Genomic DNA, 27,630 nt, shown 5'->3' on the forward strand with positions numbered 1-27,630 from the left:
TAACTTCTTGGTACTTTTGTAGTTCCTGATGTCAGCCGAAATGGAGATCCTTTTGTAGCCACTTCAATTGTAGAAGCAATAGCAACAGTTGACAGAGCCATCAATTCAACACGGACCCATCTGTTTGACAGGTATGGTAGAGATTTAAAAAACAAACAAATTGAATTCTAAGTTTCCTTTAATTAACTGGAATAATTAAAAAAAACCCATACAAGTATATGCAGAAATTTTATTGGTATTCTATTTGCTGTTGAAGGATTTAACTGCTTTTTAATTTTTAAATAATAAATAGCATTAACATTTGGCTAATTTCTATGGCTTACCAGCTGAATTGAAAAACTTGGCCTTCCAAATAGCAATATTCATAGCAATGATTCACAAATAAATCATTCACCTTATTTAGTTACTTTAATGACCTTATAGAATCAAAATCTTTCAAAAACAATTAGTATATTTTTCAAACACTGATAGCTCTGAAGTGTCACATTTTAATAAAGATTGTGTTTTCTTTTGTATTAATCACAGATTTTTTTCTCCTTTTTAAAAAAATTTTGCTTTCTGCTTTTGGATGAGTGAATAAGGTATAGTACATTCTTTTTCTATAGATTATTCATCTTTAGAAATAGCAAAACCCAAACATTTCATTTCTATATATTGGTGGATTGTTACACTGTCTCTTTTCCTCAAGTATCTTCTAGTAGTTTGAATCACATGATTTGTGTTCTTTTTTTTTCTTTTTCTATTAACTTGTTAGCCGCCCTCGTTCCCCAAATGACTTGTTGGCCTTATTTCGATACCCGAGAGATCCCTACACTGTGGAACAAGCAAGAGCTGGAGAAATCTTTGAAAGGACTTTGCAGCTTATACAGGAACATGTGCAGCATGGCTTAATGGTTGACCTGAATGGAACAAGTCAGTAATTCATTTAAATTATTAAATATTACTCAATGTGTTCTAGGCACTAGAGTTGCAAAGACAGGAACACATCAATTCCTGCCTCCAATGACCATATAATCTATTCAGAGGACATGAAATAAACATTAAAACTACAAAGTACATACATACATGCATCTGAATGTATATATACATGTACATGAAATATATCTGCATAAATATAAAGTAATTTCTTGAGGAAATAATACAGGGATTCAGTGGGGGGCAGGCAAAACATTAGCAAGTAATTTCTGTATAGAAATTGTAATTTCTTTTTCTCCTTTCCCTTCTTATCCTCTTTCATCAACCCATTCCTGTCCTCATCTTTTGTAGCTTTTGTGGAAATGAATGAAAGGATCATTTTACTTAAGTGTTTTTAAAAATTCATATATCCTTAGTCAAATAATTTTATTACTCTTTTTTTGCAACTGAAATAGAAAAACAATTAAATTTTTTTAATAATTCAAAATATTGATACTATCTAGCCTTATGAATTCATTGACTAAGGGACTGTCTGGGTAAAGAACCTTCTTGTACCAATCCAGGCATGTCAGCACCATCTTTGTAACTCATTGTTTTACAAAATTCTCTAGAGCACTGAGAAGTAAGGATACTGGTACAGGGTCAGTTAATATGTTTTAGAGACAGGGATTAATACCAGGTCTTCTTGGCTCGAGGCTAATTATATATACTCTTCCCTGATAGCATCTGAAGTAAGAAGATAATTTACAATATGAATATTTGACTTCCTTATAGTCTTTTCTCATGGTTCATTTTCCAAATATGGGAAAACATTGGCTGTTTTTAACATCCTAGAGTCCTTTCATTCTGAGTTGATTACAATTCCAATTTTCATAAGTTATTGTTCAAGAAATTTATCCAGAGGTACCAGAATGAATCATTAGCATGTGTTTAGACATTTATAGTGTGGAATGTTATGGAACATTCCAGTGGGTTTTCTGGTCAGAATTCCTTGATTAAGTGGCCAGTTCTTGAATCAAGAGAAGGACACTGATAGATGGCCTTCCCGAAATTATATGTAAACACAAGGAGAGGTGTGGATTTTAAAGTAGTTCTTTCTCTATGAAGCAGAATGTCTACCTCTCTCTAGCAGTCCTCCATAACATATCATGGGTTCATAAAGGGTTATCTGTGTTCTTGGGGATTCTTGTAAGTTCATCAATTGATCAGGAGCTCAAAAGAGACCTCAGAAGTTATTTAGCCTAAGTTCATATTTTTAGATTAGGATACTAAGCTTGAAAGCTATTGTTATTTGCCCAAAGTCACATAGGTAGGAAGAGGGGAGCTGAGGTCCAAGTTCTGTTCATCCTACTATAAAAATTATTATTTTTTATATTAAATGTTTTTTTTCTTTTCTACCTCTTGGCCCAGACTCCATGCCCATTTCTCTGCATGGGGAAATGTTGGGAGTTGTTACTTTGAACCTTTAGCTTCTTCACCAGGACCTGATCCTAGCCTGACCTCTTGTTTTAGTCTAGGGAGAGACTAAAGAGTCTCATTCTATACCACCCCACCCCCAAATACCCAATTTTATTCTATCTCTAAGGCAGGCGTTTTCTCCAGTGCCCTAGAACAAAGGAGTTTTACTGAATCCACCTGTTCTTAGTGCCTTAATGTCCCCCCAGCTGCATATTGGATTAATGGCCCTCCTTTATGCTGTGTACATCATTTTAGCAGAAAGTTACCATGTGCTTTTCCTGTTTGGGTAAAAATAATATTAACATATCTAGCTGCCTCTCTTCCACCCCCATATCATGGTGTGGATGAATAAAATGCTTTTGATGAAGTGCCCTTAAGGAGAGAATTTTTCTGTTAAGTACCTCATTACTTAAAGTCTTTATCTAAACTTTTCATATCCCTAACATCAAGCCTTAGTATCTCTTTTACTACTAAGTAGATTGTCACTATTCTTTCTGTTGATACAAGGCACAACCTCTTCATGCCTTTTTATTCAGTGCAGTTCTCATCGTGTTTTTCCTTTCATTTTCCATAAGCCTATCCAAAGTACTAGTGACCTCCCTTGGGGTCTTTTAATGTTTTACAGATATTAGTATAATAACTCTTGAACTGTTCATCTGTGATCCCTTATTCTTACCACATGGCCAAATATATGAATTAATGAATTAAATAGTTATAAAATGTATATTTTTCCCAAACCACTCTTAAGCTAAAGCAAATCATGATATATTCTAAAATGCCCAGTAGTTCTGAGGTCAATATAATGTAACTGTCAAAAACATACTACTTTTGAATAATATAGACTTGGAGGATTCATTCATTCCGTCAGTCACTCCATCAACACAACATTAAGCACTTATTGAATGTAAAATTATGTGCTACTTATTGAAATTTATGGAATATACAAGTTTTAAATAAGGTCCATCTCTGTTCTAATAGAACTTATAGACTAATAGTGATAACCTAAATTTGAAATTTCTGTTGGATATTTATTAAACTTCCAAATTGTCAAAATAATTCTCATTTCTGTTTTGTCTATGCCTTTTAATTTGTTAAGACATATGTTTAAACACCATGTTTAATTTGTTAAAAATCCTCAACTCAAAATGCAAGCTGATTTTATTTATTCATATATATAAACATGTATATCTAATATGTCTAAATACGGATATATACATCTATACAGTAAGTTAGACCATTATATTTTCTTCATTATAAGACCTGAAAAACTCCACTGGACATCAAAGTGCAGGCTCATTGCATAATTTCTCTATATTTAAAACCTTTATTTTTAGGAGTCTAAATATAGTATGTCTGTTATTTAAAACTTATAACTTCAAGATACAAAAATAATGACACTATATTTAAAAAGTTATTGAGACTTGGCATGAGACAGAAAATCTGATAAAATATTATTTCATGTTTTATTTTTATGTTCATGATTAAGAATTTCACTGTGACTTCCTTGAAATAAAAAAACCCCTGCAATTATACAGATAGATATTTCAATCTCACCACTTGAAGTATTGTGGGATTTACATTGGAGAAGTATTTAAAGTAAAATGAACTCTTGAGTTTGATTTTTTTAAAATGAAAACTCTATGCTTGTAGAAAGCCCAATATTTTTTCTCATATGAAATGCCAGTTCTTCTAATTTTCTTTCCTATCTTTTTCTATTCCTACCCCCATAGGAAACTTATCTGAGGGAACAAGGACTTCAGAAATTATTTTGTGTGTATGTTCCTTTTACACACATATCCTTTTATAGATGTTGTTTTTAATAATGAAGATAGTTGACATTTACATAACTCTTTAAAGTTTATAATGTATTTTAAATATATAATCTTAGTTGATCTCATAACAATTCTTTAAATTCAGAACTATTATTAATTTTAAGCCATTTTATGGGTTAGTGTAAAGATTAAAATTTAGGGGAGACTGAGGCAGTTAGAAATTAGTTTCTCTCTGCAAGGAGTATTATATTTTTTAGAGGTTTATTAGAGATTAAGGATTAAAGAAAATACAGAATAAGAAAAAACACGTGCCTAGGCCGGAGGCCTAGACAAGATAACCTACATTATGGAAAAAGCCACATCTGCCCCAAAACAGAAGTCCAAAAGAGACCCCGCCTACGGGGAAGACCCTTTAAATAAAATTTTGTTCTCGTCCCAGGTGAGAATTCAGTGATATTAGAGGGCATTCTGGGAGCTAGCAAGGACTCCTGGGGAATGGAGTCCAGAGTTCAAATCTCAATTTTACATTCGGAAACTAAGACTGAGAGAAATTACCTAATTTGCTTAGTCTCAACTATTTAGTGTTGGAGGTGAGATTTGAATCCAATTTAAAGACTAATTTCTCCACTAGTATGTACTGTCTTTCTATCAGTTCTATATTTACCCCTCATTCCATTCTACAAGGAATTAATCAACTGAGAGGCCCAGAGAGAGAGAGGGGAAACACCTTGCTCAAGGCCATATTGCCAATAAGGGGCAAAGCCCCAGTTAGAACTGTGGTTATTGTGACAACAAATCCAATGTTTTTTCCTTTCATCTTACAAGTAAGACCTGGGTTTGGTTACAGCTAACCACCAGCTCATCTTCTATTTATTTTCATAGAATCTAGATCTATCAATCTACTCATTCAATTCATTTGATATTGTTAAAATTAATTGTGGTTGAGACTGAGATAATATATTAATTGGTAACCAAGGATTTAATTTCTAAATCCCAAAATGAATTACTAAAGTAAATGGAATTTATGGTAATTTAATTATAATATTTACAGTAGAAGGAAGACATTAAGGAATGAGAGAGAGAGAGAGAGAGAGAGAGAGAGAGAGAGAGAGAGAGAGAGAGAAAACTCTGGCTTCTGATATCAGTTAGAATTTATAAGCCCAACCAGGGGAAGAGAGTCTCAAGAAGTTGGGCCTTTCCTGGAGGATTCATGCCTCCAGAAAGGCAGGGGCACTAAATCAGCTTTTCACTCACCAATGGAGACAGTCTTAAAGAAGTCTGGGTGTCTGCCTTCTGGTTACTGTCAGTACCAGAATTTCCGAATGAATGACCTTCTTCCCTTCAGCTCTGAGTGACTGATCTTTCACTCCAAGCCTGGGTGACTGATTGTCACCAATCTACCAATCACAGCAGACACTTTTCTCCAGGACTGCCCATTCTTTAGTTCATATCTTCCTTGTTTAGATTTTCTCCAGGACTGCCCACTCTTTAGTTCTCACCTTTCTTTGGCTAGATTTTTTTCTTTTTGGGTTACTTAACATCTCTTTTAAGTTCACCTTTTGTAGTTACTTAACACCTTTTTGTGATTAATTCGCCTTTTGTAGTTACTTAAAACTTTTTGTAGTTAAAATCTAAAAATAGATTGTAACTTACAATTCTAGCTTCACTATAAAGGAAGAGCTAAGTACCTTCATTGTTACAATCAGGAGATAGCTAAATCCATTCTTCACAGTATGTATTAAACACCTACTATATAGCAGAACTGTAATTGATCTCAGCAAGCTCCAAATTCTTTCAAGGAGAGATCATTAATGATTCTATCAATACACCAATGCCTGTGCCTGTGTGATTCAGTGAAATGAACAAAAATATCTTAAACTCCTATTGTATGCCAAGCATTTTGCTATGTAAGCATTACTGAAAAAAGACAAAAAGGTAACTTTTTCTGTCTTCACAGAGCTCATATTTTACTCTGATGTCAATATAATTTGACATTTCCAACAAGAGATTTTGAAAAAAAAGAGTGAAAAAAGTGTTAACAAATTTTGGGGTAATTACTACAAATGAGGAAGTCATTTTTTTTATTCTTGTTTTTGATCTTCATTTCAGGCTACCATTACAATGACCTTGTTTCTCCTCAATACCTAAGCCTGATTGCAAACTTATCTGGCTGTACTGCCCACAGACGAGTGAACAACTGTTCAGATATGTGCTTTCATCAGAAATACAGGACCCATGATGGAACTTGCAATAACCTGCAACATCCAATGTGGGGTGCATCTCTAACTGCCTTTGAAAGACTCTTGAAATCTGTGTATGAAAATGGGTTTAACCTGCCACGAGGTATTAATCCAAATAGACTTTATAATGGATTCCCACTCCCAATGCCTCGTTTGGTATCTACCACCTTGATAGGAACTGAATCAATCACCCCTGATGAGCAGTTCACTCACATGACAATGCAGTGGGGTCAGTTTCTCGATCATGACTTGGATTCCACAGTTGTTGCTCTGAGTCAAGCCCGGTTCTCTGATGGTCAGCACTGCAGTTCTGTCTGCACCAATGATCCTCCCTGCTTTTCAGTCATGATTCCACCCAATGACCCCAGAGTCAGAAATGGTGCTCGTTGTATGTTCTTTGTACGTTCCAGCCCAGTGTGTGGCAGTGGTATGACCTCTCTGCTCATGAACTCTGTTTATCCTCGAGAGCAGATCAACCAGCTCACTTCTTATATAGATGCATCTAATGTTTATGGGAGTTCAGATCACGAAGCCCGAGAAATCAGAGATTTGGCCAGCCATAGAGGTCTCCTGAGACAAGGCATAGTACAGAGATCAGGAAAACCTCTTCTTCCCTTTGCAACTGGCCCACCAACAGAGTGCATGAGAGATGAGAATGAAAGTCCTATTCCTTGCTTCTTAGCTGGGGATCACCGTGCTAATGAGCAACTGGGGCTGACCAGTATGCACACACTGTGGTTTCGAGAACATAATCGAATTGCCACTGAATTACTAAAACTCAATCCCCATTGGGATGGTGACACTATATATTATGAGACACGTAAAATTGTTGGTGCAGAGATACAGCATATCACATATAACCACTGGCTACCCAAGATCTTCGGTGAAGTCGGCATGAAGATGCTTGGGGAATACAAGGGTTATGATCCCAGTGTCAACTCTGGCATCTTCAATGCCTTTGCAACGGCAGCTTTTAGGTTTGGTCACACGCTCATCAATCCAATACTGTATAGGCTAGATGAGAACTTTGAGCCCATTCCACAGGGTCACATACCTCTGCACAAAGCTTTCTTCTCACCATTCCGGATTGTCAATGAAGGTGGCATTGACCCCCTCCTGAGAGGATTGTTTGGAGTTGCTGGAAAGATGCGTGTGCCAACTCAGCTACTGAATACTGAACTGACGGAGAGGCTCTTCTCTATGGCTCATACTGTGGCCCTGGATCTAGCAGCAATCAACATTCAACGGGGTCGAGATCATGGTATTCCACCCTATCATGACTTTAGAGTGTACTGTAATCTCTCTTCTGCTTCCACTTTTGAAGATCTGAGGAATGAAATAAAAAATCCTCACATTCGGGAGAAACTTCAAGGGTAAGTTTCAGAGAAAACTTAGACATTTCTTTTGGAATAGTGTACAAACTTGAAATGGGAGACAGTGATAGGTTATATTATATTAATAATATGTCACAAAGCATTTTACTGTAACAGGAATGTTAAGAAGCAGTCATGGTTGCCAAGATAAAGAGACCACTCAGAGATACTAAAATAAGCTCCCTTGACTGAGCAGAAGAATAAAGCTACCCAATACTTTTGATCATCAGTTGGTCCAAGTTATTCTGTGTACCAAGGTAGAGGAAAGGTGATATCAAGGCATGTGGCTGCAAAGTCATTTTACCATGGTCTCTGAAATATTAGCATTGCATGTCACCTGAGGGGTATTGTAGAGGCACATAGTAGGCACAGAATAGATGCAAGAAAGAACCAGTGAAAAACAAGGGAAACCAGAGCAGTGTAAAAAAGGTCATTAGATATGAGACAGAAAAGAGGAAGGCAATCCATATGCTCCATTGCTTTTCACATACTGTCAAGTGATCTAAAAGAAGATCCCTAGCACATTGGGTGGGCTCTTTGTATTGAGGGCACAGAAAAAAGTCATGATAATAAGGAGCTATCTTAGGAAGTATCTAATACATCAAAAAGATCACAGATCTATCAAATTATTATTGTATTCATAATTCCAACATTTTATTTAAGGCCATTTGTTAGCTTTTAGAAAGAGGGTGTTTACTAAGTTGGTACTGGTAGAACAGTTGATACAAGACATCTACTGAAAGTCTATGATGAAATCTTCTAAATGAACCTACAGAATCTAGGGGAAAATGGGATCAAGCTTAGAGAGTACATGCGATAAAGGAGAGAACTCACAGCTCTTTGTTGTTAGAAGTTCTTTTCTCACCTACTTGGGATTTCAAGATATTCCCTTTGGTTATTTCTCCTCTTTTCTGTCTATTATATATAGAAAAATAATAATTGGTCAGTCTTTCTGAGATAATGGGTTGTCAGATATGATCAATTAACAAAAATTTCAGACACCTCTTAATTACCAATTGAAAGAACTTCTTTAATTTTTTCTTAAAAGAATGAAGTAGGATACTTTAATGAGGTTGCAACCAATGTCTAATATAGTAAAAGGTTTGAAAAATATACATATCACAACTGAATAATATGCCCTATTTTAAAAATAAGTGTGAGAATGACATAGAAGCTAGAGGCTGACCTTGGAGACTGGAAGATTTATGTTCAAGTCTTACTTCTGACCTACATTGCCTGTGTGACTATGGTCAAGTCATCTATTCTCTTAGTGCCCTAGACAGCTCTTTTATAAAACTGTGTACCTATAACTATTGGGAAAATTTCCATTACCAAGAATTCCTCAAAATTTGAAACCACACATCCAATCCCCTTCACAAAACAAAACAGCCCATCAGTTTGGGTTAATATATTTCAGTGAGAGTTTGAATCATAATCTAATTTTACTGACACATTTATCTTCTGGACCATTATAATCCCCAGGCCATTACTGCCCTCAGATTCTGCACAGCTAATCTTTATCCAATGTATATGTCAGTTTTATTTACTTGATCATATAGTTAATTTATTATAGTATATTTGTACTGGTCTGAAGTAGATTTTTTTAGAATAATTTCTCTAATTTTTAATGTTACTTTGATTTATTCTCTTGTAGTTCAAAAGTATAAATTATAATTGACATATACACAAAAAAGTTCTCTGTTTTTGTCTCCTGGTGGTATGCATATATCCTTCACTATAGCAGTAAAGAGTACAGTCTTAGCAAATCTTATCCATGCTAGTGGAAAAATCTTTTAATATGGAACTAATAGAAGGTTGTATGTCCATCATCCATGAATGAATTTTACCTAATAATAATGATGATTTTGTATTTAGACAGACAGTCAGCTAAGCACTTTACAAATATATTCTTACTTGATACTGTCAACAACCCTGTGAGGTAGGCATTATCATTATTCCCATCTTACAGCTGAGAAAATAGAAACAGGCAGAAGTGATGTGATTTTCTCTGGGTCACAGAGCTAGTAACTGAGAGTGGATTTGAATTGAGAACTATCTGAATCCACGCTTAGCACTCTCTATGTTCTGTGCCATTCCATGCCTAGATACTATTCGTCTTCAGGAGGGTGGCCACAAAGTAGTGATTTTTTTTTCAGATTCAGGAACTTATGAAAAAATTTTCTACCTCAACAAAGAGGTAGTAGATCTGTGATCTGTGGGAGGGATAATGGTGCCTATAAGGATTCCCTTTTTTCCAAAGAACAAGAACATCAATAAAACATTTAAAAAATACACAGAAGAAAGTAAAAAATTCACAAGTTACAGAAGGGCACTTTTCCTATTAGTAAAATTTAGTGGCTCACACACTTAAAAAACAAACTTCACAGAACTGTTTACGTTTTCATATATAATCCTCTTTTTGTCTTTTTGTGTATTGGATTATTTGTGATAATGATAATTACTAAAGTCATAATAAGAGAATCTTAAAAATAAAAATAATTATATCTTTGTCAAGAATATTAAGAAAGTTTTTTTAATGTCATAGATTATATGGCTCACCATTGAATATAGATTTATTTCCTGCTCTCATGGTGGAAGATTTGGTTCCTGGTAGCAGACTGGGCCCAACTTTGATGTGCCTTCTAAGTACGCAATTTAAACGTCTACGAGATGGGGACAGGTAATTTGCATGCTCTGATCAATACTTCATTGGAATACCAGATAAAGTTTAATAAGTGTACATTAATAGTGCCAAAGAAATACTATTTTTAGTATTATTGTTTTTTCTTTGATATGGGGGAGATAAGAGATAAGATAAGATCGTTTAGCTCCTCTAGATTGAGGCTAGGAAGAAAAATTATTCTTTATTCTTGGTAGTTATTTTTTTAGAAACCTTGAATTGTTTGAGCCTCCTCTTAGCAATATGTATCTTGGAAACAATGCCAAATTAACTATATTATATGTTTTCTCTGATTGAATAATAATTTTGCTACATAAAATCTTCTAGGCATATTTTAGAAGGAATGTACCATTATAACATTTTATGGTTTATTTGATGAATTATACATATGTTTTTAGAGTTCTAGATTCAATCTATATTATAATCTAAGATACTCAATGCATTAACTCATATCAAAACTTTCAGAATTCCCTATCATGTAAATAATTCAGTTATCAGTTTGTCCCCTAAAGATGTAACTTTTTTGTTTATATATGATTATTTTAAATTATAGTTTATTAGAGAACTTAATTTTTGCCCTTCAGAAATAAAGACCAGCTGTTTTATGTCTTGTAAGTGATATTTCATAGAATATTAGAAACTTGGATGCGACTGCAGAAATTATCTATTCCAATTACCTCATTTTTGTTTAGCAAAACTGAGCTCCTGGAGAGCATGGCTGATTTTTTCCAAGATCCTATAACTGTCTACAGTTGTCTTATTTTATAAGTGAATCTGACAAAAATTAAAATACTCATGGAATTAAGCTTCAAGGTTTGGAGCAATTGTTTCAGTCTGTTATATCTAGTTATTTGGGGGCTTTCTTTTTCTTGTTTCCATTTTTCTCTTTTCCCTTCTTCTAAACTACAGGTTATGGTATGAAAACCCTGGAGTATTTAGCCCTGCTCAGTTGACCCAAATCAAGCAGACATCCCTTGCCCGAATTCTTTGTGACAATTCTGACAACATCACTCATGTCCAAAGAGATGTTTTTAGAGTGGCTGAATTTCCACATGGATATAGTAGCTGTGATGAAATTCCCAAAGTGGACCTAAGAATGTGGCAGGATTGCTGTGAAGGTTTGTATATAAGGAAAAGATACAGATTGGCTAATAAGAATCAATAATTGGGGTTGGGGGAGGTGAAGCATGAACTAAAAGTAACACCGACTTTGCAAAAGAAAATAAGTTTTATCTGGACAAGCCAATTATGCTCTCTTGAGTCTCAGTTTCCCCATTTCTATACTGCGGATAATTCTTGCCTTGTATACTTTACAGAGTTACTGTGAATAAAGCTCTCAACTAATGTATTATGTTTTTAAAAAATGGTTGTTTTCTGCAGTCAGTTTTGAAGAGCTTTCTTATAGAGAAGATTCCTTTGAGAAGAAGCATATAATCCTCCTTGATCAAAGGGTGACATTCAAGTGGTTAGAATTAGCTAGAAAATACTCTTTCAATGTCCTGAACTGCCACAGTCCACACTGATCTTAAAGATAGTTCTTTGCTACCCTGCCTTGATAGTTATTCTGTGGGCAGTGGTCTGTTTAATTATCTCATAGATTTTATTTCTGTTCTTTTCTTTTGCACATTTTTTTCTATTTCTGCTTTCTTTTTTGAGCCTTAGTTCAGTATTTCAAAAGACATTTAATTTCAGCAGTGTTGGTACTGCCTTTTCTCACTATCTTTGAACTATCTTTCCATCTCAATTGACAGATTTCATGAGTTCCTGTGGTCCTTTCCTCTCCCACATATTCAAGGTTAGCATGGTGTAGAATCTTTACATTTGCTGAGACTGACATAAGGTTGCCAGACACACAGTTTTGAAATGTGGGACAGCATCTCCTAGCACTAACACGACACTGGCAAAGCCAGAAAGCTATAATCCAGTCACCACTATATGTTGTGAGGCATCACTGAGTAACTTTATTTGATCTGGTTTTCACTTTATTCTATCATTTTGTGAAAACAGAAGGCCAGATCTGGAAGGAACCTTTGAGATCATCCAGTACAATCTCCTCATTTTAGAGTTGTGGATCATGGGGGTTCATATAGTTTTCCTGTGGTCAGATGAGTGGAGGTAGATGTGGGGCAGAGGTTCTAGTCTCCTAATTCCCAATTCATTGTTTTTCTTTCTAGTTGACCACATGTTTCTTTGTTTGATTGAATCTAATTTTATTGGAACAGAGAGCTCCTAGTGAAGAAGTGGCACTGTCAATGAAGATGATGTTTTTTGTTGCTTGAGGCATTGAGAGGTCTGATTCACCCTTTGCTGTAAATTAGTATGTGACTGATTCAGGGCTTGAAATCAGATCTGTCTCACTCTAAGGCTAGTTTTTTAACTTGCTTCTTTCTGTGTGTCTCTATATGTATCTCTGTCTCAGTGTATATCTCTCTATTGAGAAAATTTTATGTGTATATATAATTATATACAGACACATATATACACACATATATGTGTGTGTGTCTATATGTATCATACATATGATTATATATAGAAACACACATACCTAATGGTACTGAGCAGGATATTGATTTAATTGGTAACTAGATTAGATATGGACTTTGGCATGATAGACTTAGCTGATACTTATAATTGGTAGTCTTGCATTCTCCACCTTTTCCAACTACTTTTTAAAAAATTTCTTTTCCTTTTAAAACATTTTTTTTCTAAAACCCTTACCTTCCATCTTGAAATCAATACTGTGTATTGGTTCCAAGGCAGAAGAGTGTTAAGGGCTAGGCAATGGGGGCTAAGTGACTTGTCCAGGGTCACACAGCTGGGAAGTGTCTGAGGCCAGATTTGAACCAGGATCTTCTGTCTCTAGGTCTGACTCTCAGTCCACTGGGCTACCCTGCCTTTTTTTTTTTTAATTTAAAAAAATTTTTAAATTTTTTCCATGATTCCATTATTCATGATTTCTCCCTCCCCACTTCTGGAATTGACAAGCAATTCCACTGGGCTATATGTGTGTGTATATATATATATATGTATATATATATATATATATTTATTATCACTCAAATCCATGTCCATCTTATTCATGTTTGTAAAAAAGTAATCCTTTAAAACCCAAACCTCAAACCACATACCTATAAAAACAAGTTGATAAGTCATATGTTTTCTTCTGGATTTCTATTCCTACAGTTCCTTCTCTAGATGTGGATAGCATTCTTCTCATAAGTTCCACAGAATTGTCCCTGATCGTTGCATTGTTATTGGAACAAAGTCAATTACCTTTGATCGTCCCACTATGTTACAGTTTCTGTGTATAATGTTCTCTTGATTCTGCTTATTTCACCCTGCATCAGTCCATTTAGGTCTTTCCAGTTCTTATAGAAATCCATCAATTTATCATTCCATTCACCTACAGATATCACAATTTGTTTAGCCCTTCCGAATTGAGAAACCAATTTTTTGCTACCACAAAAAATGCAGGTATAAATATTTTTGTACAAACAAATCTTTGCCCAGACTTTTAAAAAATATCTCTTTAGATATAAACCCAATAGTAGTATTGCTGGATCAAAGGGCATGCATTCTTTTAAGGCTCTTTGGTCATGATTCCAAATTGTCCCCCAGAATGGTCAGATCAATTCACAACTCTGCCAGCAATGCATCAGTGTCCCAACTTTGTCACATCCCCTCTAATATTTATTATTTTCCTTTCCTGTCATATTGGCTACTTTGCTAGGTGTAAGGTGGGTACCTCAGTGTTTTTTTGATCCGCATTTCTCAAATCAGGAGGAATTTAGAATATTTTTTCTTAAGATTATTGATAGTTTTGATTTCTTCATCTGAAAACTGCCTATTCATGTCCCTTGACCATTTGTCAATTGGGGAGTGATTTGATTCCTTATAAATTTGACTTAATTCTTTCTATATTTGAGAAATTAGACCTTTGTAAGAGAAATTTGTTATAAAATTTTTCGCCATTTTGTTGTTTCCCCTTATAATTTTGGTTGCATTGGCTTTATTTGTGCAAAAGCCTTTTAATTTAATATAATCAAAATTATTCATTTTATATCTTGTTCTCTATCTCTTGTTTAGTCTTAAATGGTGCCCTTTTCCATAGATCTGATAAGTAGACCATTCCATGTTCCCCTAATTTACTCATAATATCACTCTTTATGTTTGTCATATACCGATTTTTAACTTCTCTTGGTATAGGATATGAGATATTGATCTAAGCCTAATTTTTGCCATACTGTTTTCTAATTTCCCCTACAGTTTTTGTCAAATGGTGAGTTCTTATCCTCAAAGCTGGGATCTTTGGGCTTATCACACACTAGATTGCTGAGGTCATTACCTCTAGTCTATTCCATTGATCCATTCTTCTATCCCTTAGCTAGTACCAGATTGTTTTGATGATTACTGCTTTATAGTGCAGTTTAAGATCTGGTACTGCTAGATCACCACCCTTCACACTTTGTTTCATTAGTTCCCTTGATATTCTTGATCTTTTGTTCTTCCAGATGAAATTTGTTAAAAATTTTTTCTAATTCTATAAAAAATTTTTTTTGGTAGTTTGATAGATATGACATTAAATAAGTAAGTTAATTTAGGTAGGATTTTCATTTTTATTATATTAGCTCATCCTACCCATGAGTAATTTATGTTTTTCCAATTGTTTAGATTTAGTTTTATTTGTGTGAAAGTGTTTTGTAGTTGTGTTTGTATAATTATCCAATTACTTTTCAACTGGATGCTTTTTCATAAAAATTTTGAAGGGTTTTTTGGGTAACATTTTATTTGTGCCTTTTGTTTTTCTGCTACAGTTATGTCTTGATATTTTTACTCATTACCTTCTCTAATCCACTCAACTTCCTTTGCAAAAAAGAAAAAAAATTAAATGCAACCATTAAATACAGAAGCTCTATCAGATAGCATGCAACATCATATATCTATTCTGGCCTCCACCTTTCTAAGGAAAAGAAGATGCATTTTCATTTTTAAAAATTTCCATTTTAATATGTTTTTTATTATTTTGTATTTATCAACTCTCATTGAACATGAGCATTTCCATATGCAAAACAGAAAAAGAAGTTAGGTTTAATTGCTTTTCTAGAGCTAAGATTTATTATTAAAATTACCCAATAATCAGCTTTGTTTTAGTATTCTTTTCAGTTGTATTATTACTGTACAAATGTTGAAATAATCTAATAAAGAATAATTTGTGCTCAGTGGAGACCTTGATTTACCTTAAAGTTAGTAGTTAAATTCTGCTTATTCCAGCTGTTGAACTTGTATCTGTTTTTGATATTTTCCCTACATTTTTCTACCCAAAATACTTTTCCATCAGAATGTCAAGAGGGCAAGTTCTTATATTTGAATAAAGTTGTCTTTATGAATCTTTGGGAAACGCCAAGTCTTTTTTCCCTAACCAGACACAAAAGGCCTTTTCATTTTTTGATAACTAAACCAGATTGCCTTTAGCTGCCTAAGAAGCAGCACAGCCAGATTTTCTGTTTTCTTGGTCAGAAAATCTGAGTTTCCTTTGAAAGACTTAATCTTTGGAGACTAGTCTTCACATTCCATTATCTTCTTAGGAGCTTGGCTGTTAATTTGTTTGAGAAACTTAGCCATCTCTTAGATAGTTGAGCCTTGGTTCTTCTCATTCTCAAATCAGGCAACTGTCTGGGGTCACATTATTTTATAGCAACTCAATTCAACGTTTATTGAGCGTTCCCGGTCTGTGAAGCTGAAAGGACATTTAATATGCTTTGGCTGCTTTCATTTTAGCCTAAAAAGCATCCACAGTACAGTTTGAGGAATTTAGGGTTGGTGGGGACAAATTTTGCTTACTAAAATCATGTGCCTTTTCCCTTCATTAAAGACTGTCTTAAGGCATAGTTCAAAAGGACAGAATCTCTTTGTAACATTTGATTTTCATTTATTTCTCTGTGCTTTTTGGTTCATCTTCAAAATTATTTTGAATATACTCCAAGTTTTATATAGTAGGATCATAAATTTAGAACTGGTAGATATTCCATTCCAAAATCTTATTTTATAAATAATGAAACTAAATGCTCAAAGGAGTTAGTTGACTTACTTAAGACCCTACAACCAGCAAAAAGCAGAGCCAGAATTTGAACTGCCATTGTAATTCCAAATTTGGGGGTGGGTGGGTTGGTCCACTTTTTCATTCTTCTTTCCAGTAAACATACTTGAAATTCAAAGGAACCTTTAAATGCATCAGTTCAGTATCTTGTAGATCTTCTATGCTAATAGGTCAGGACTGTGGATGGTCAATCATCTTTGAGGTCCCATTATCTCATGGCTTCTTCAGTATGTATATTATATGGCTCTGGCTGGTTGAACCAAAAAATTTCAAAGGCTTTCAGGGCTGGAGTGATTAGTAATGACTGAGACGTGTCATGGTATAAAAAGTTCATTTTACTCAAAGTCTCTATAATCTTTTGTAAGCATTTATAACTCATAGGGTGAGGAATTATGTTTGAATGGAAGGATCAGGATTCAGATTAAGAAAGATATGTGTTTAAGGTCTGCCTTTGTTGCTTGCAGTCTTTCTGACCATGTCCAAGTCATTTTATTTCTCCAGCTCTTAGGCAGCTTCTTAAGATTTAATACGTGTGAGGAGAGCTCATTTTGTCACTAATTTAGTTCTTTAACCTAGTGAAATCATAGATTTTATAAAAAAAACAAACAAATAAAATCACGGGAATCAGACTTGAAAGAGATCCTTCTGATCATTATTTGCCTACTTCTTTGCAAAGAAGGGAAGTGACTTGACCAGGAAGTATTGATAATAAATATTAGAGCTGGCATTTGAATCCAGGTCATCAGACACTGAATACTGTAATTGTCTATTGTTTAGGCTCCCTTTTTTGCTGACAAGAAAATCCTTTATAAGGTTGCTTTTAATATCCATAGTATCATAAATGCATTATAAATAGACCCTATAAAGTGACAGATTTATTTATTACAGCTTTGCTACTTTCTTTATTATTTAAGTGGTTGCCCTTATCCATAACATTTAAATCATTCTTCTTTAAAACAATGCTGTTTTTCTTTTAATAATCCTTACCTTCCACCTTAGAGTCAAATTATGTATTGGTTCCAAGGCAGAAGAGTGGTTAGGGCTAGGCAGTTGGGGTCAAGTGACTTGCCCAGGGTCACACAGCTAGGTCCCATCTGATGCCAGATTTCAACCTAGGACCTCCTATCTATAGGTCTGGTTCTCAATCCACTGAACCACCCAGCTGCTGCCTATATTTCTGCTTTATTGTGTGTGTGTGTGTGTGTGTGTGTGTGTGTGTGTGTGTGTGTGTGTTTATGAAACCAATAAACTACTTTAGGTGGCACTTGGTACTGAGTTACTAAGAACTTCTGAATTGTGTTGTCAGTAGTAATCATAATCCTCATTATTAATGAGTTTTATTTGAAATAAATGTACAGTCTCTATTAAAATAAATAATTAGATATGTCAATGACTAATATTTCTTTTTGTCTATGATTTTAGATTGTAGGACTAGAGGGCAGTTTAATGTGTTTTCATATCACTTCAGAGGAAGACGCTCTCTTGAATTCAGCTATCAGGAAGACAAGCCTGCAAAGAGAACCAAAGCACGAAAAATACTAAGGTATTTTTGTACCAAATAACTTTTATATAGCAGATGTATTGCAATCATGGAGATGTGTTTTAATGGTCCAAGAAATCGGGATATCATGTGCACCTATACCATACTAATCACAAAAAGAATGGCGGTCATGAGAGAAGCAAGAAGTAGGAGGGTGTATATAAGTGTTTTGTTTCTGTTGACTGGGGAAAGAAAAGGATTAGATGGGGAAAGAGAGGTCTAAACAGGATGGGTTAGGCCATAGAAATTAGACTGAATGAATCCAGTTGGCAGTCTTCTAATGTATCCTTGACATTTTGATTTTCAACTTTTGTGTTTTCAGGGGCAGAGAATATGCTTTCAAGAGACTAATATGTAGGCAAAATTGTTTTTGTCTTTTCCCATGCCCAATTTAATTATATATTTTTTACATATTTTGGGAATGGAGGATGCATTCTTATCTTTTCTTAAAATGCTCCTGGTTGAGAACAGGTATTAACAATGCATTTGAATTATTTTGTCCTTGTTCCAGTACTGTAAAGCAGAGTCAGCCTTTTAATAACTTCACTTCTTCCTCTGATGAACACATGAATGTACCAGCAACAAATGACTTCAAAGAATTTGTTCTGGAAATGCAAAAGACTATCACGGGCCTCAGAAAACAGGTAACTAGAAAGACTAGTGATAATTGCCTTGCTTAGTTCTTAGGTTGTCATTTTCATTGTAAAAATTGCTTTCTAAGATAGCTCATTTCAAAATGCATGTCTCCATAGTACTGTGCCATTTCTCAAGTCACATACATATACCATATACATTCAGAAGTAATACCACAGTCATTGAAATCCAGTGGTGCAGGGGACAGCTAGATGGCTCAGTGGATTGAGAGCCAGTCTAGAGACAGGAGGTCCTAGGTTCAAATTTGATCTTAGATACTTCCTAGCTGTGGTACCCTGGGCAAGTCACTTGTATAGAATATAGAGCCTTACATATAAATGATTGTTGCTATTTTCTTCCAAATACCATTGAGCATATAATATATTAGGTTGCTAATACTAAATAGATTCAAGATATATTGTATAACTTGTATATATATTTGTAGAAAGCAAAGCATTTTCCTTTACTAATGATAATCAAAGTTCTTTCAATTTCAATGAACAAAAGTAAATTTACTTTCTATCCTCCCTTCTCTCTGTAGAAAAAAAGAAAAAATAACCTCATAACAAATATGCATAGTCAGATGACAAAAATCCACGCTTTGGCTATGTTTTTTTAAAGTTTGTCTCCATCTGACATTTTTCTCCTCTGACTCCTTAAATTCAATCTCTTATATCATCTTATTCCTAATGATTTTTAAAATTTCATTTTCATCAGTGATACCTTTATCCTGTTCATTTTAATGCTAATAATGATAAAGTTCTTAGGAGTTACAAGTATCATCTTTCCATATAGGAATATAAACAATATTACCATATTAAGTTCCTTAATGCTTTCTCTTTCATGTTTACCTTTTTATATTTCTTTTAAGTCTTGTGCTTGAATGCCAGATTTCCTATTCAGTTCAGGTCTTTTCATTATGAAGGCTTGAAAGTCCTGTATTTTTTTTAATGTCCACCCCTCTGCCCACCACTGTCAAAGGACTATACTTAGTATTGCCAAGTTGATTATTCTTGGTTGTAACTGTAACTCCTTTACTTTTTGAAATATCATATTCCAAGCTTTCTGCTTCTTTAACATGGTAGCTGCTAAATCTTATGTGCTCCTGACTATGACATCGTAATATTTGAATGACTCCTTTCTGGATGCTCATAGTGTTTTCTCCTTGACCTCAGAGTTCTAGCATTGAGCTTTAATATTCTTGGGAGTTTTTATTTTGAGATTTTTTTTCAGGAGGTAATTGATAGATTCTTTCAGTTTCTATTTTACAGTCTAGTTCCAAGATGTCAGGGAAGTTTCCTTTATAATTCCTTGAAACATGTCTAGGCTCTTTATTTTTATCATGGCTTTGGCTTTTCATTTTTATCATAGTTTTTAGGTGGTCCAATAATTCTTAAATTATCTTTCCTTGATCTGCTTTATAGGTCAGTAGATTTCTGTTCAGATATTTCATGTTTCCTTCTAAGTTTTATTCTTTTGACTTTGTTTTACACCATCTTGATATTTCATGCAATAATTAGCTTACTTCTGTGAGATTTTGTACCCATTTTACCATTTAGCCAGCTTTTTTTTTATAAAGCAGTTGCTTATTCTTTTTTTATACTTTTCTTCCATTGCTCTAATTTCTTTTCCCAGTTTTTCCTCTATTGCTTTTATTTTTAAAATAATTTTTGTTCTTTTTTTCCTTATTGCTTTCTTTATTTCTTCCAGGAATTCTTGTTAGATTTATATCTAACCAGCTTTCTTTTGAGGCTTTGCTTGTAGATGGCTGTTGTCTTCTGAGATGTGTCTTGAGCTTCCCTCTTATCATAGTTGATTTATATGGTCAGGTTCTTTTTTTAATTGTTTGCTCATTTTTCTAGCCTATTTCTTGACTTTAAACTTTTAGTATTAGGTTCTACTCAATTTTGATGGGGAATTAGGGAAAGTTACTTTTGCAATGTTAAAGTTTTTTCACCCTACTGTTTTTCCAACTAGGTCTGTGGTGTCTTTTAGTTTAGATGGTTTCAAGGTGATGTAATCTGGTGAGAGGTGTAGTCCTTTCTCTGGTGCTGTGTATTCTAGTCCTTACTTTAGTAAGAATCCCTGCTTCTTTTCAGCTAACTATAAATGCTAGCTCTCTTTTTCACTCCTAATAATAGGACCATGAACAAGGCTAGGGTTGTTGAGCCTTTTCTCAATTTGGGTGCCCAGAGAACAAATTCAAGATGTCTGTGAACCCTAGAATTTCCGGAGAGAGTTGGGGGAGAAAGTGCTTGCTTTGGGCAGCTGGTCAGAGGGGTGGGGCATGCAAAAATGTTCTCCCTGGCTGGGAAGAGGAGGAAAGGAGCAGCTCCCCAGTGCCGGTTGTGCTCATGTGCCAAAGAGGACCTAGGCCTTCTACTCGTGGCTCTCTTTCTTTCTCTTCTCCTTGAAATTGTAATCAGGCCCTCTGTTTCCTTGTGACTTCACTTTAGACCTGAATAATAGGCAGTAGAATTGCTAAATGGCACTTGATTCCATGATTGGTGTTTGTACAGAGAACTCTTATAATCACTTTCTGACTTATTCCACTTCATTACCTTCTCTGGGTGGTGAGAATACCCCAAAGTTCTAGTGCTGTCATTGCTACAGCCTCTAATGCCCAGAACTGGTATTGTTGCCAAACTGCACTTCTGGCAAGTCCTGTACCCCAGTGCCACAGACTTTGCTTCTCATCTCTTAAGTTGTCTTGGGATGGAATAATGTCTTATACCCAACTTTTTGTTGGCTGTGGGCTCCATTCAATTTAAGACACTATTTTGGTTTTTTGAAAGGAAGTATTGAGAGATTTGACTAAGATGTTTCCTCTGTTCTTCCTCTCTGAACTCTTCCTTTATCTGCAAATATGACAGATAATTTTTTCCTGTGTTTTCATTTGCTTCTGATATCACCTTATATATCTAAATTATATAACCATTTTAAGCTAATAATGGTATATACAGTGTGGATTGATGATCTTTATCTAGTTTCTATCAGACTATTTTCCAATTTTTTCGGCAGTTCTGTCAAGTAGTTAGTTCTTGACTCTACAACTTAGATCTCTGGGTTAATCAAATACTAGATTACCACTATGATCATTCATTTCTGTATAGTGTCCCTAATCTGTTGCACTTATCTGTTGTGCTTTTTTTTAAATCTAGTACCAGATTATAAATATTTTTAATTTTAATTAATTAAAATATTTTCCCATGGTTACAAGATTCATGTTCTTTGTCCCCCTTACCCCCATAATTTTTGATGATTTTTGCTTTGTAGTGTACTTTGAGATCTGGTTATCATAGGCCACCTTCCTTTACTATTTTTTCATTGATTCCTTGGATATTCTTGGTCTTTTTGTTCCTTCAGATGAATTTTGTTATTATTTTTCCTAGTTCTATAAAACAATTCTTTGGAAGTTTGATTAGTATGGCACTGAATAAATAAATTAATTTATTTTGTATTTTTATTTTTTATTATATTAGATCTGCTTACCTTTGAGTAATCAATATTTCTCTAATTGTTTAGATCTGTTTTCATATAATGAGGCATTTTTTAATTGTGTTCATTATCTGAAAAGATGACATTGAAAAGTGTTTCTTTAAGAAGGGAGTGTTGAATCATGTTTAAAGTTTTTTAAAATTTTTCTGTTGGTATATAGTTTTAATTTTTGTTATCAATGTATTATATTTATAGTTTTAATAGATTGATCTAATCTTGATGGAAAAGTAGTAAAGGGAGAGGCCAAATTGATATAACTCTAGACCCTTGAGCTACTGAGGCTGTCAATTTAAATATTGACAAAACTCTGGTTTTAATTCCTACCTACTAGGAATATTAGCCAGTGATTTATAGTCTCTATATTAGGCACCCACATTTATAAAGAGATTTATAACTATTTAAGTAGTTTCATCACTTGGAAGTCTTATGTCTTTTCCTTTTAGAACTAAGAGTCTTAATTTTTAAATTTGGCCTGGACCCCAAATTTTGGGAAAATAGTAAGGCAATTTAATTAGAGAAAGAATTTGAATTAATAAGGGAGCTATGGTTCTTTTGACTTGTTAGGGAATTGATGTGTTTGTTAAATTTCCATGAGGCCAATGTTAGCAGTGGTACCCAATTTAATTCTTCTGCCCCAGTGTACATTATCTGAATTGCTCTGTGTATGGGTGGTAAGAGATTCTTAAAAGAGTGACCAAACTTTTTGTGCTCATTTAATTTCTCTCTAGCTGTTTTTTTCTGCCTTCTTCCATTCAAAATGTCAAATGTTAATGTACAACTATAGTATTTAGAGAGCATACTTTGTTTTAAGGAGCTATTTCCATGCTTTGGGAGTATATGGTAAACTGTCGCAAGGAAATAAAAAACTCAAATCAAGTACATGCCATTCATATCTTTTTTTCCCCAAACAGAAATTAAGAGTAACATTTTTATTTAATATAATATAATCTTTATAAGTGTTTAGATGTAATTGAGGATGTTCATAAGCAGGGTAGTCTCTAGAATACACTCATTCAGCTATTTGAAAACAGAGGGAAAATTTTCATTTATCATGTTATAGTTAAGTATACTTCACAATTCGTTTAGAAAAAAATTTTTTTGATTTTTAGCTTTCCATGTTTTTTTCAAGTATCTGGATGTCAGTTTCTGGAGTGTATTTATTTCTGGTGTCTAGGTCAGTAATGGACCATGATTTCCTGCTTCTTAATCTCTTGACTTTCAGTTTCCCAATAATTCTTTGTAATGAGATCATGAAGATAAATTTTCATCAATTGGAGAGATGAGAAGGGAATTAAAAGTGAAGTGAGAGGTCAGATTTGAAGCATGGCTATGACTTTGAGAAGTGACTAATTAAACTTCAATCTTTCTACAGATAAAGAAACTTGAATCACGCCTCAGTAAAACTGAATGCACTGATGAAAAGGGTAAATCATACTCGAGCAATGAAAAATGGAAAAGAGATTCATGTACTGTGTGTGAATGCAAAGTGAGTATGTGAGAAATCCTTGAACTCAGTTTTAGTCATTTTCTCCTCCTTGGGACTTGTGATCTAGCTAACTTTGTCCATTTTTAGTAGGTCATAGTTAGAATAATCCCATGTCTCTGCCTGGGCATAGAGTGGGCATTGTAGGGGTGAGGAAAAGGAGTCAAAAAAGTCAGATAAGTCAGGAAAATCTTTGGTTCTGATTTAAATTTAATTTGTTTTAATTTGAATTCTTTGATGATGAGGAAGGTTGGAAATGATGGAAACCATTAAGTCAGCAGTATTTTATATAACTGTCTTAGGTATTTGACTCCTGATATTTTTAATCTTTATTTTTACTTAAATAAATATCTATGGAGAGTTTACTCTTTTTGTGAATAATCAGTTCCATGTTGGGACATTAATGAAAAAAAAATCTAACTTCACAGAATCTCTGAATTAGGAAGTGTTCTTAGAGTACATCTAGTCCAACTCTTAGTTGTTATAAAAACCCCTCAACATCATTCCCAACAAATTATCATTCTGCTTTCTCTTAAAACTACTAGTAATAGAGAATCAATAACATCTAAGGCTGACCATTTCACTTGTGGATAGCTGTAATGTTAGGAAATTTTTCTTTATATCTGTGAGCCTGTCTATGTTCTTTGCATTATACCAGTTGTTTTCTCTGGGGTCACATTGTACAACTCTGATTTCTCTTTCACATGGTAACAAAATATTTGAAGAGAACTGTAACATTCATAGATCTTTGAATTAAAAAAACAATCTTGTATGTAGGACAGAGTTGTCAAATATGTGGCCCATGACATAGTGTGTGGCCCATAACAATCTCAAGTGTAACCCAAACTAGTTTAAAATTTAATTGGGGAATATTTGACAATATAAAGAAAACTACAATAAAACATAGATGCTATTACATTTTAAAACTTAGTTAGCATGCCATCTGCATGTATCCTTTTTTCAGATCAGTGACCTCTATTTATATCTGAATTTGATGCTATTGATCAAATCCAACCCACACCTGAGGAGGAATCCCTTCTTTAAATGAAAAATTGCAAAGGATATAGAATTTGCTTTTATTATATGAAGAACCACAAAAAATGAACTGGATAAATGTCCCCCAGAGAATCAGTGTGCAGAGTGTGGAGAGGGATATTTTTTATCATAGATGTTTTAGAAAATAAAGTAACAAAATCTTTCTCCCATAGGATGGCCAGATCACTTGTTTTGTGGAATCTTGTCAGCCAGCAGATTGTCCAGCTCCAGTGAAGATCAAAGGAGAATGTTGTCCAGTCTGCTTAAAAAACACTGTTAGCAAGCCAAAGAAGCCATAGCTGCCTGTATACATTTTGGGGGTTGGGTGGGGGTGGGATTCTCTGCTAAGCCATCTTGAGATCAGGTGGCCAACACAGATAAATGCAGACTTTAACAGTATATCCAGAATGGAGACATTTCACAACAGCATCAGACTGATGCTGTTAAAGAATTGAATGCTGTGTGCATTCTTTATCTAGTTTCCCAGGAGACAGGCACCCCCCATACAAATGTATGGAAAGGGAAGTAGGTGAATGGTTATATAACCTCTTGTAGGCTTCTCAGGTTTTTCTTTTGTATTAAATTAAAAATTGGTGCTACTATGAAATTGCACAGTCAGGCAAGTGAGGTCCCCCTGATGATTTACTGTGATCTTGTTTTAATTTAAACTCGGCCCAGTGGTACCTCAGAGCAGTGGGTAGAGATGATCTTATGTCTAGCTGAGTTCTCAGTCTTGATGCAGAACAGAGAAAGAGTGCATGAAGACCATATAGGGGTGAATAACAAAGAAGGGTGTGGAAGATCCCAGTGGAATGGGTATGAAGTTTCAAGCAACATTTACAAAAGACATACATCTTTGGCAAGTCGAGAAGCATCTTTTATGAGTGTATTAGCAGTGGAATATAGTCTTTTTTAATCCTCCTCAATGATCCCCAAAGTGATCAGCATTTCTCCAGTTTTTGTTAGCCACATGAATGATATTTCATAGCTCATCAGCATTTAATCATAAAACTACTTTTCCTCAAAATACGTGTAAATTTCTACTACTTCCCCCTTTTTGTATCTTCCCAAGTATGATTGAAATGAATATATGAACTCTTATTTAGAAACCAGCTGGTTTGAATTTCTGACCTGCATCCACAAAAATGTGGTTTTTAAGACAATGTGAAAATTATATTTCATATCATTTAGTATATGAAAATACCTATTGATTATTGTGTGTACTGACAAAAACTTCCAGTAGATAGCCACTGTTCTTAGTTGTAGTGTCATTATTGGGGGTAAAAGGGCAGCAATAGCCCTGACTTTGTTTCTAGCTTTTCTGGTTAGATATTTGAATGTTGAGAAGTTAATCACTTCCAGGTGTGCTATGCATGTGTGGTCAATTCCTATACCTCATTTGTGTGTTTTTAAAAAATATTTTCCACACCACTCTCCACGCATAAGTATTAGAGGGACAGATAAACCAGCTCCATTATGCAAGAGACCTTTCTCTCTTAGTATTCCTGTTCTGACTCTTTTGTCATCATACACTTCAATGAAAGGCAACTCTTGTACCTTGTGTGACCTTTTTCTTTTTAAACTTGGGCTGTATTTTGTGCCACCAACACCTCTCTCTATCTTGCCCCAGTCCAACTACTGTGCTCTCTGAACATGAAATAATGGAAATAGGTATGAAAACTGCACAATTGTTTTCTGTGAAAGATCATAAGGTCTTCACTTTGCAGGATAGGCCAAAGTAAATGGTATGATTCTGCCCAGGATTATGAGATAAGGCTTTCTCATGCATGGTACATTGACTGTGACTAAGTCTTGGGATGATATGCCTTTTATAAATATATGACATAATCAGCATCATTCAAATGAGAGTCAGGGAACAAACAGCCTTAGCACATAGTGTCCTTTGTTTGCAAAACATGGCTATGTGTACTCTACTATGGCACATTTGTGATGGGCTACATTTGATAGTCCAATGTTAAGAAGCTTCAAATTGATTTCATGCACCAAGATTGGTTGGCTTCATCTTTGATTTGAATATCATTAAATGGCTTCATCAAGTTTCTTTAAATTTCACAGAAGTTGTTTCAAATTTTCTGGTGAAGGTTTTCAAGATGAGAAAGATATTAAATAGTGGAGGGGGTTCTGTCAACCAGAAAAAGTTAAATGTTTCTCTTAACTTATCCTCAGAATTTTAGGGTAGTTATAAAATGCTCAGGTATAGAAACTATAGCAATGATTTTTCTACTCTTGTGGAAGTATTGCCATGTCTTAATAGCTTCTTGTTGGAGGGATATTTTGTGGTGTGTGTGTGTGTATGATTTAGATGATATAAAAGGGGGCTAAAAACAAAAAAAAACATGCTTAGAGTGCCTGACTGAGGCATTTGTCAAAATGAATGTTTTTGTCAGTGAACTGAAAATTCATGGAAGAGCCGAGCTGTGCCTTGCAATAACATTCTGTAATTTCCATCGAAATGTCTGCTGGATCACCAGTTTAATTTTTTTTAAAGGACAGTGGTTAGTACCTGGATGAACTTTTCTGAGTAGCCACTGTCAGAATATTGCTTTAATATGTTGCAAACTGTACATATTTATTTACGTTTCTAACTGTTATCAAGAGCAGAATGCTCTTGTTATGTTCAATGTAACCAATACATTTACCAAAGAAGTGTTGCACTGTGTAATGATGCTTCCCAGTTTCAAATAAATGGGCCACGTTTTGAAGTGGAGACTTGGTTCCTCTTTCACTCATTTCTCTAATAGAAAAGTTACTTGTTCTTGTTCATAACAGTTGTTCTGGTAGTAGAGTATGGGGATTTGGAGAAAGTTAAAAATAGTATCCTTTATCTTGAAATATGTATAGCACATTTAAATCATAGTGGGGTAGGGGTGGTATTGAAAATATTC

At 34.5% G+C, this 27,630-nt stretch overlaps 1 protein-coding gene across 2 annotated transcripts in view; it reads left to right on the forward strand.

Moving 5' to 3' along the window:
* PXDN (peroxidasin) overlaps nucleotides 1-27,452 on the forward strand; it is a 168,529-nt gene extending 141,077 nt beyond the window's left edge. For both annotated transcript variants that reach the window (XM_001381344.5, XM_056813382.1), the window contains 9 exons: nucleotides 23-131; nucleotides 755-912; nucleotides 6,255-7,758; nucleotides 10,304-10,438; nucleotides 11,348-11,556; nucleotides 17,958-18,078; nucleotides 18,587-18,719; nucleotides 23,579-23,692; nucleotides 24,898-27,452. In XM_001381344.5, coding sequence (XP_001381381.2) covers nucleotides 23-131; nucleotides 755-912; nucleotides 6,255-7,758; nucleotides 10,304-10,438; nucleotides 11,348-11,556; nucleotides 17,958-18,078; nucleotides 18,587-18,719; nucleotides 23,579-23,692; nucleotides 24,898-25,023 — 2,609 coding nt within the window. In that variant the 3' untranslated portion in view covers nucleotides 25,024-27,452. The remainder of the gene's footprint in view (nucleotides 1-22; nucleotides 132-754; nucleotides 913-6,254; nucleotides 7,759-10,303; nucleotides 10,439-11,347; nucleotides 11,557-17,957; nucleotides 18,079-18,586; nucleotides 18,720-23,578; nucleotides 23,693-24,897) is intronic.
* The last annotated feature ends 178 nt before the right edge of the window (nucleotides 27,453-27,630 follow it).

Source organism: Monodelphis domestica, chromosome 1, assembly GCF_027887165.1.
Source record: "Monodelphis domestica isolate mMonDom1 chromosome 1, mMonDom1.pri, whole genome shotgun sequence".
In the NCBI taxonomy this organism is placed as follows: Eukaryota; Metazoa; Chordata; class Mammalia; order Didelphimorphia; family Didelphidae; genus Monodelphis; species Monodelphis domestica.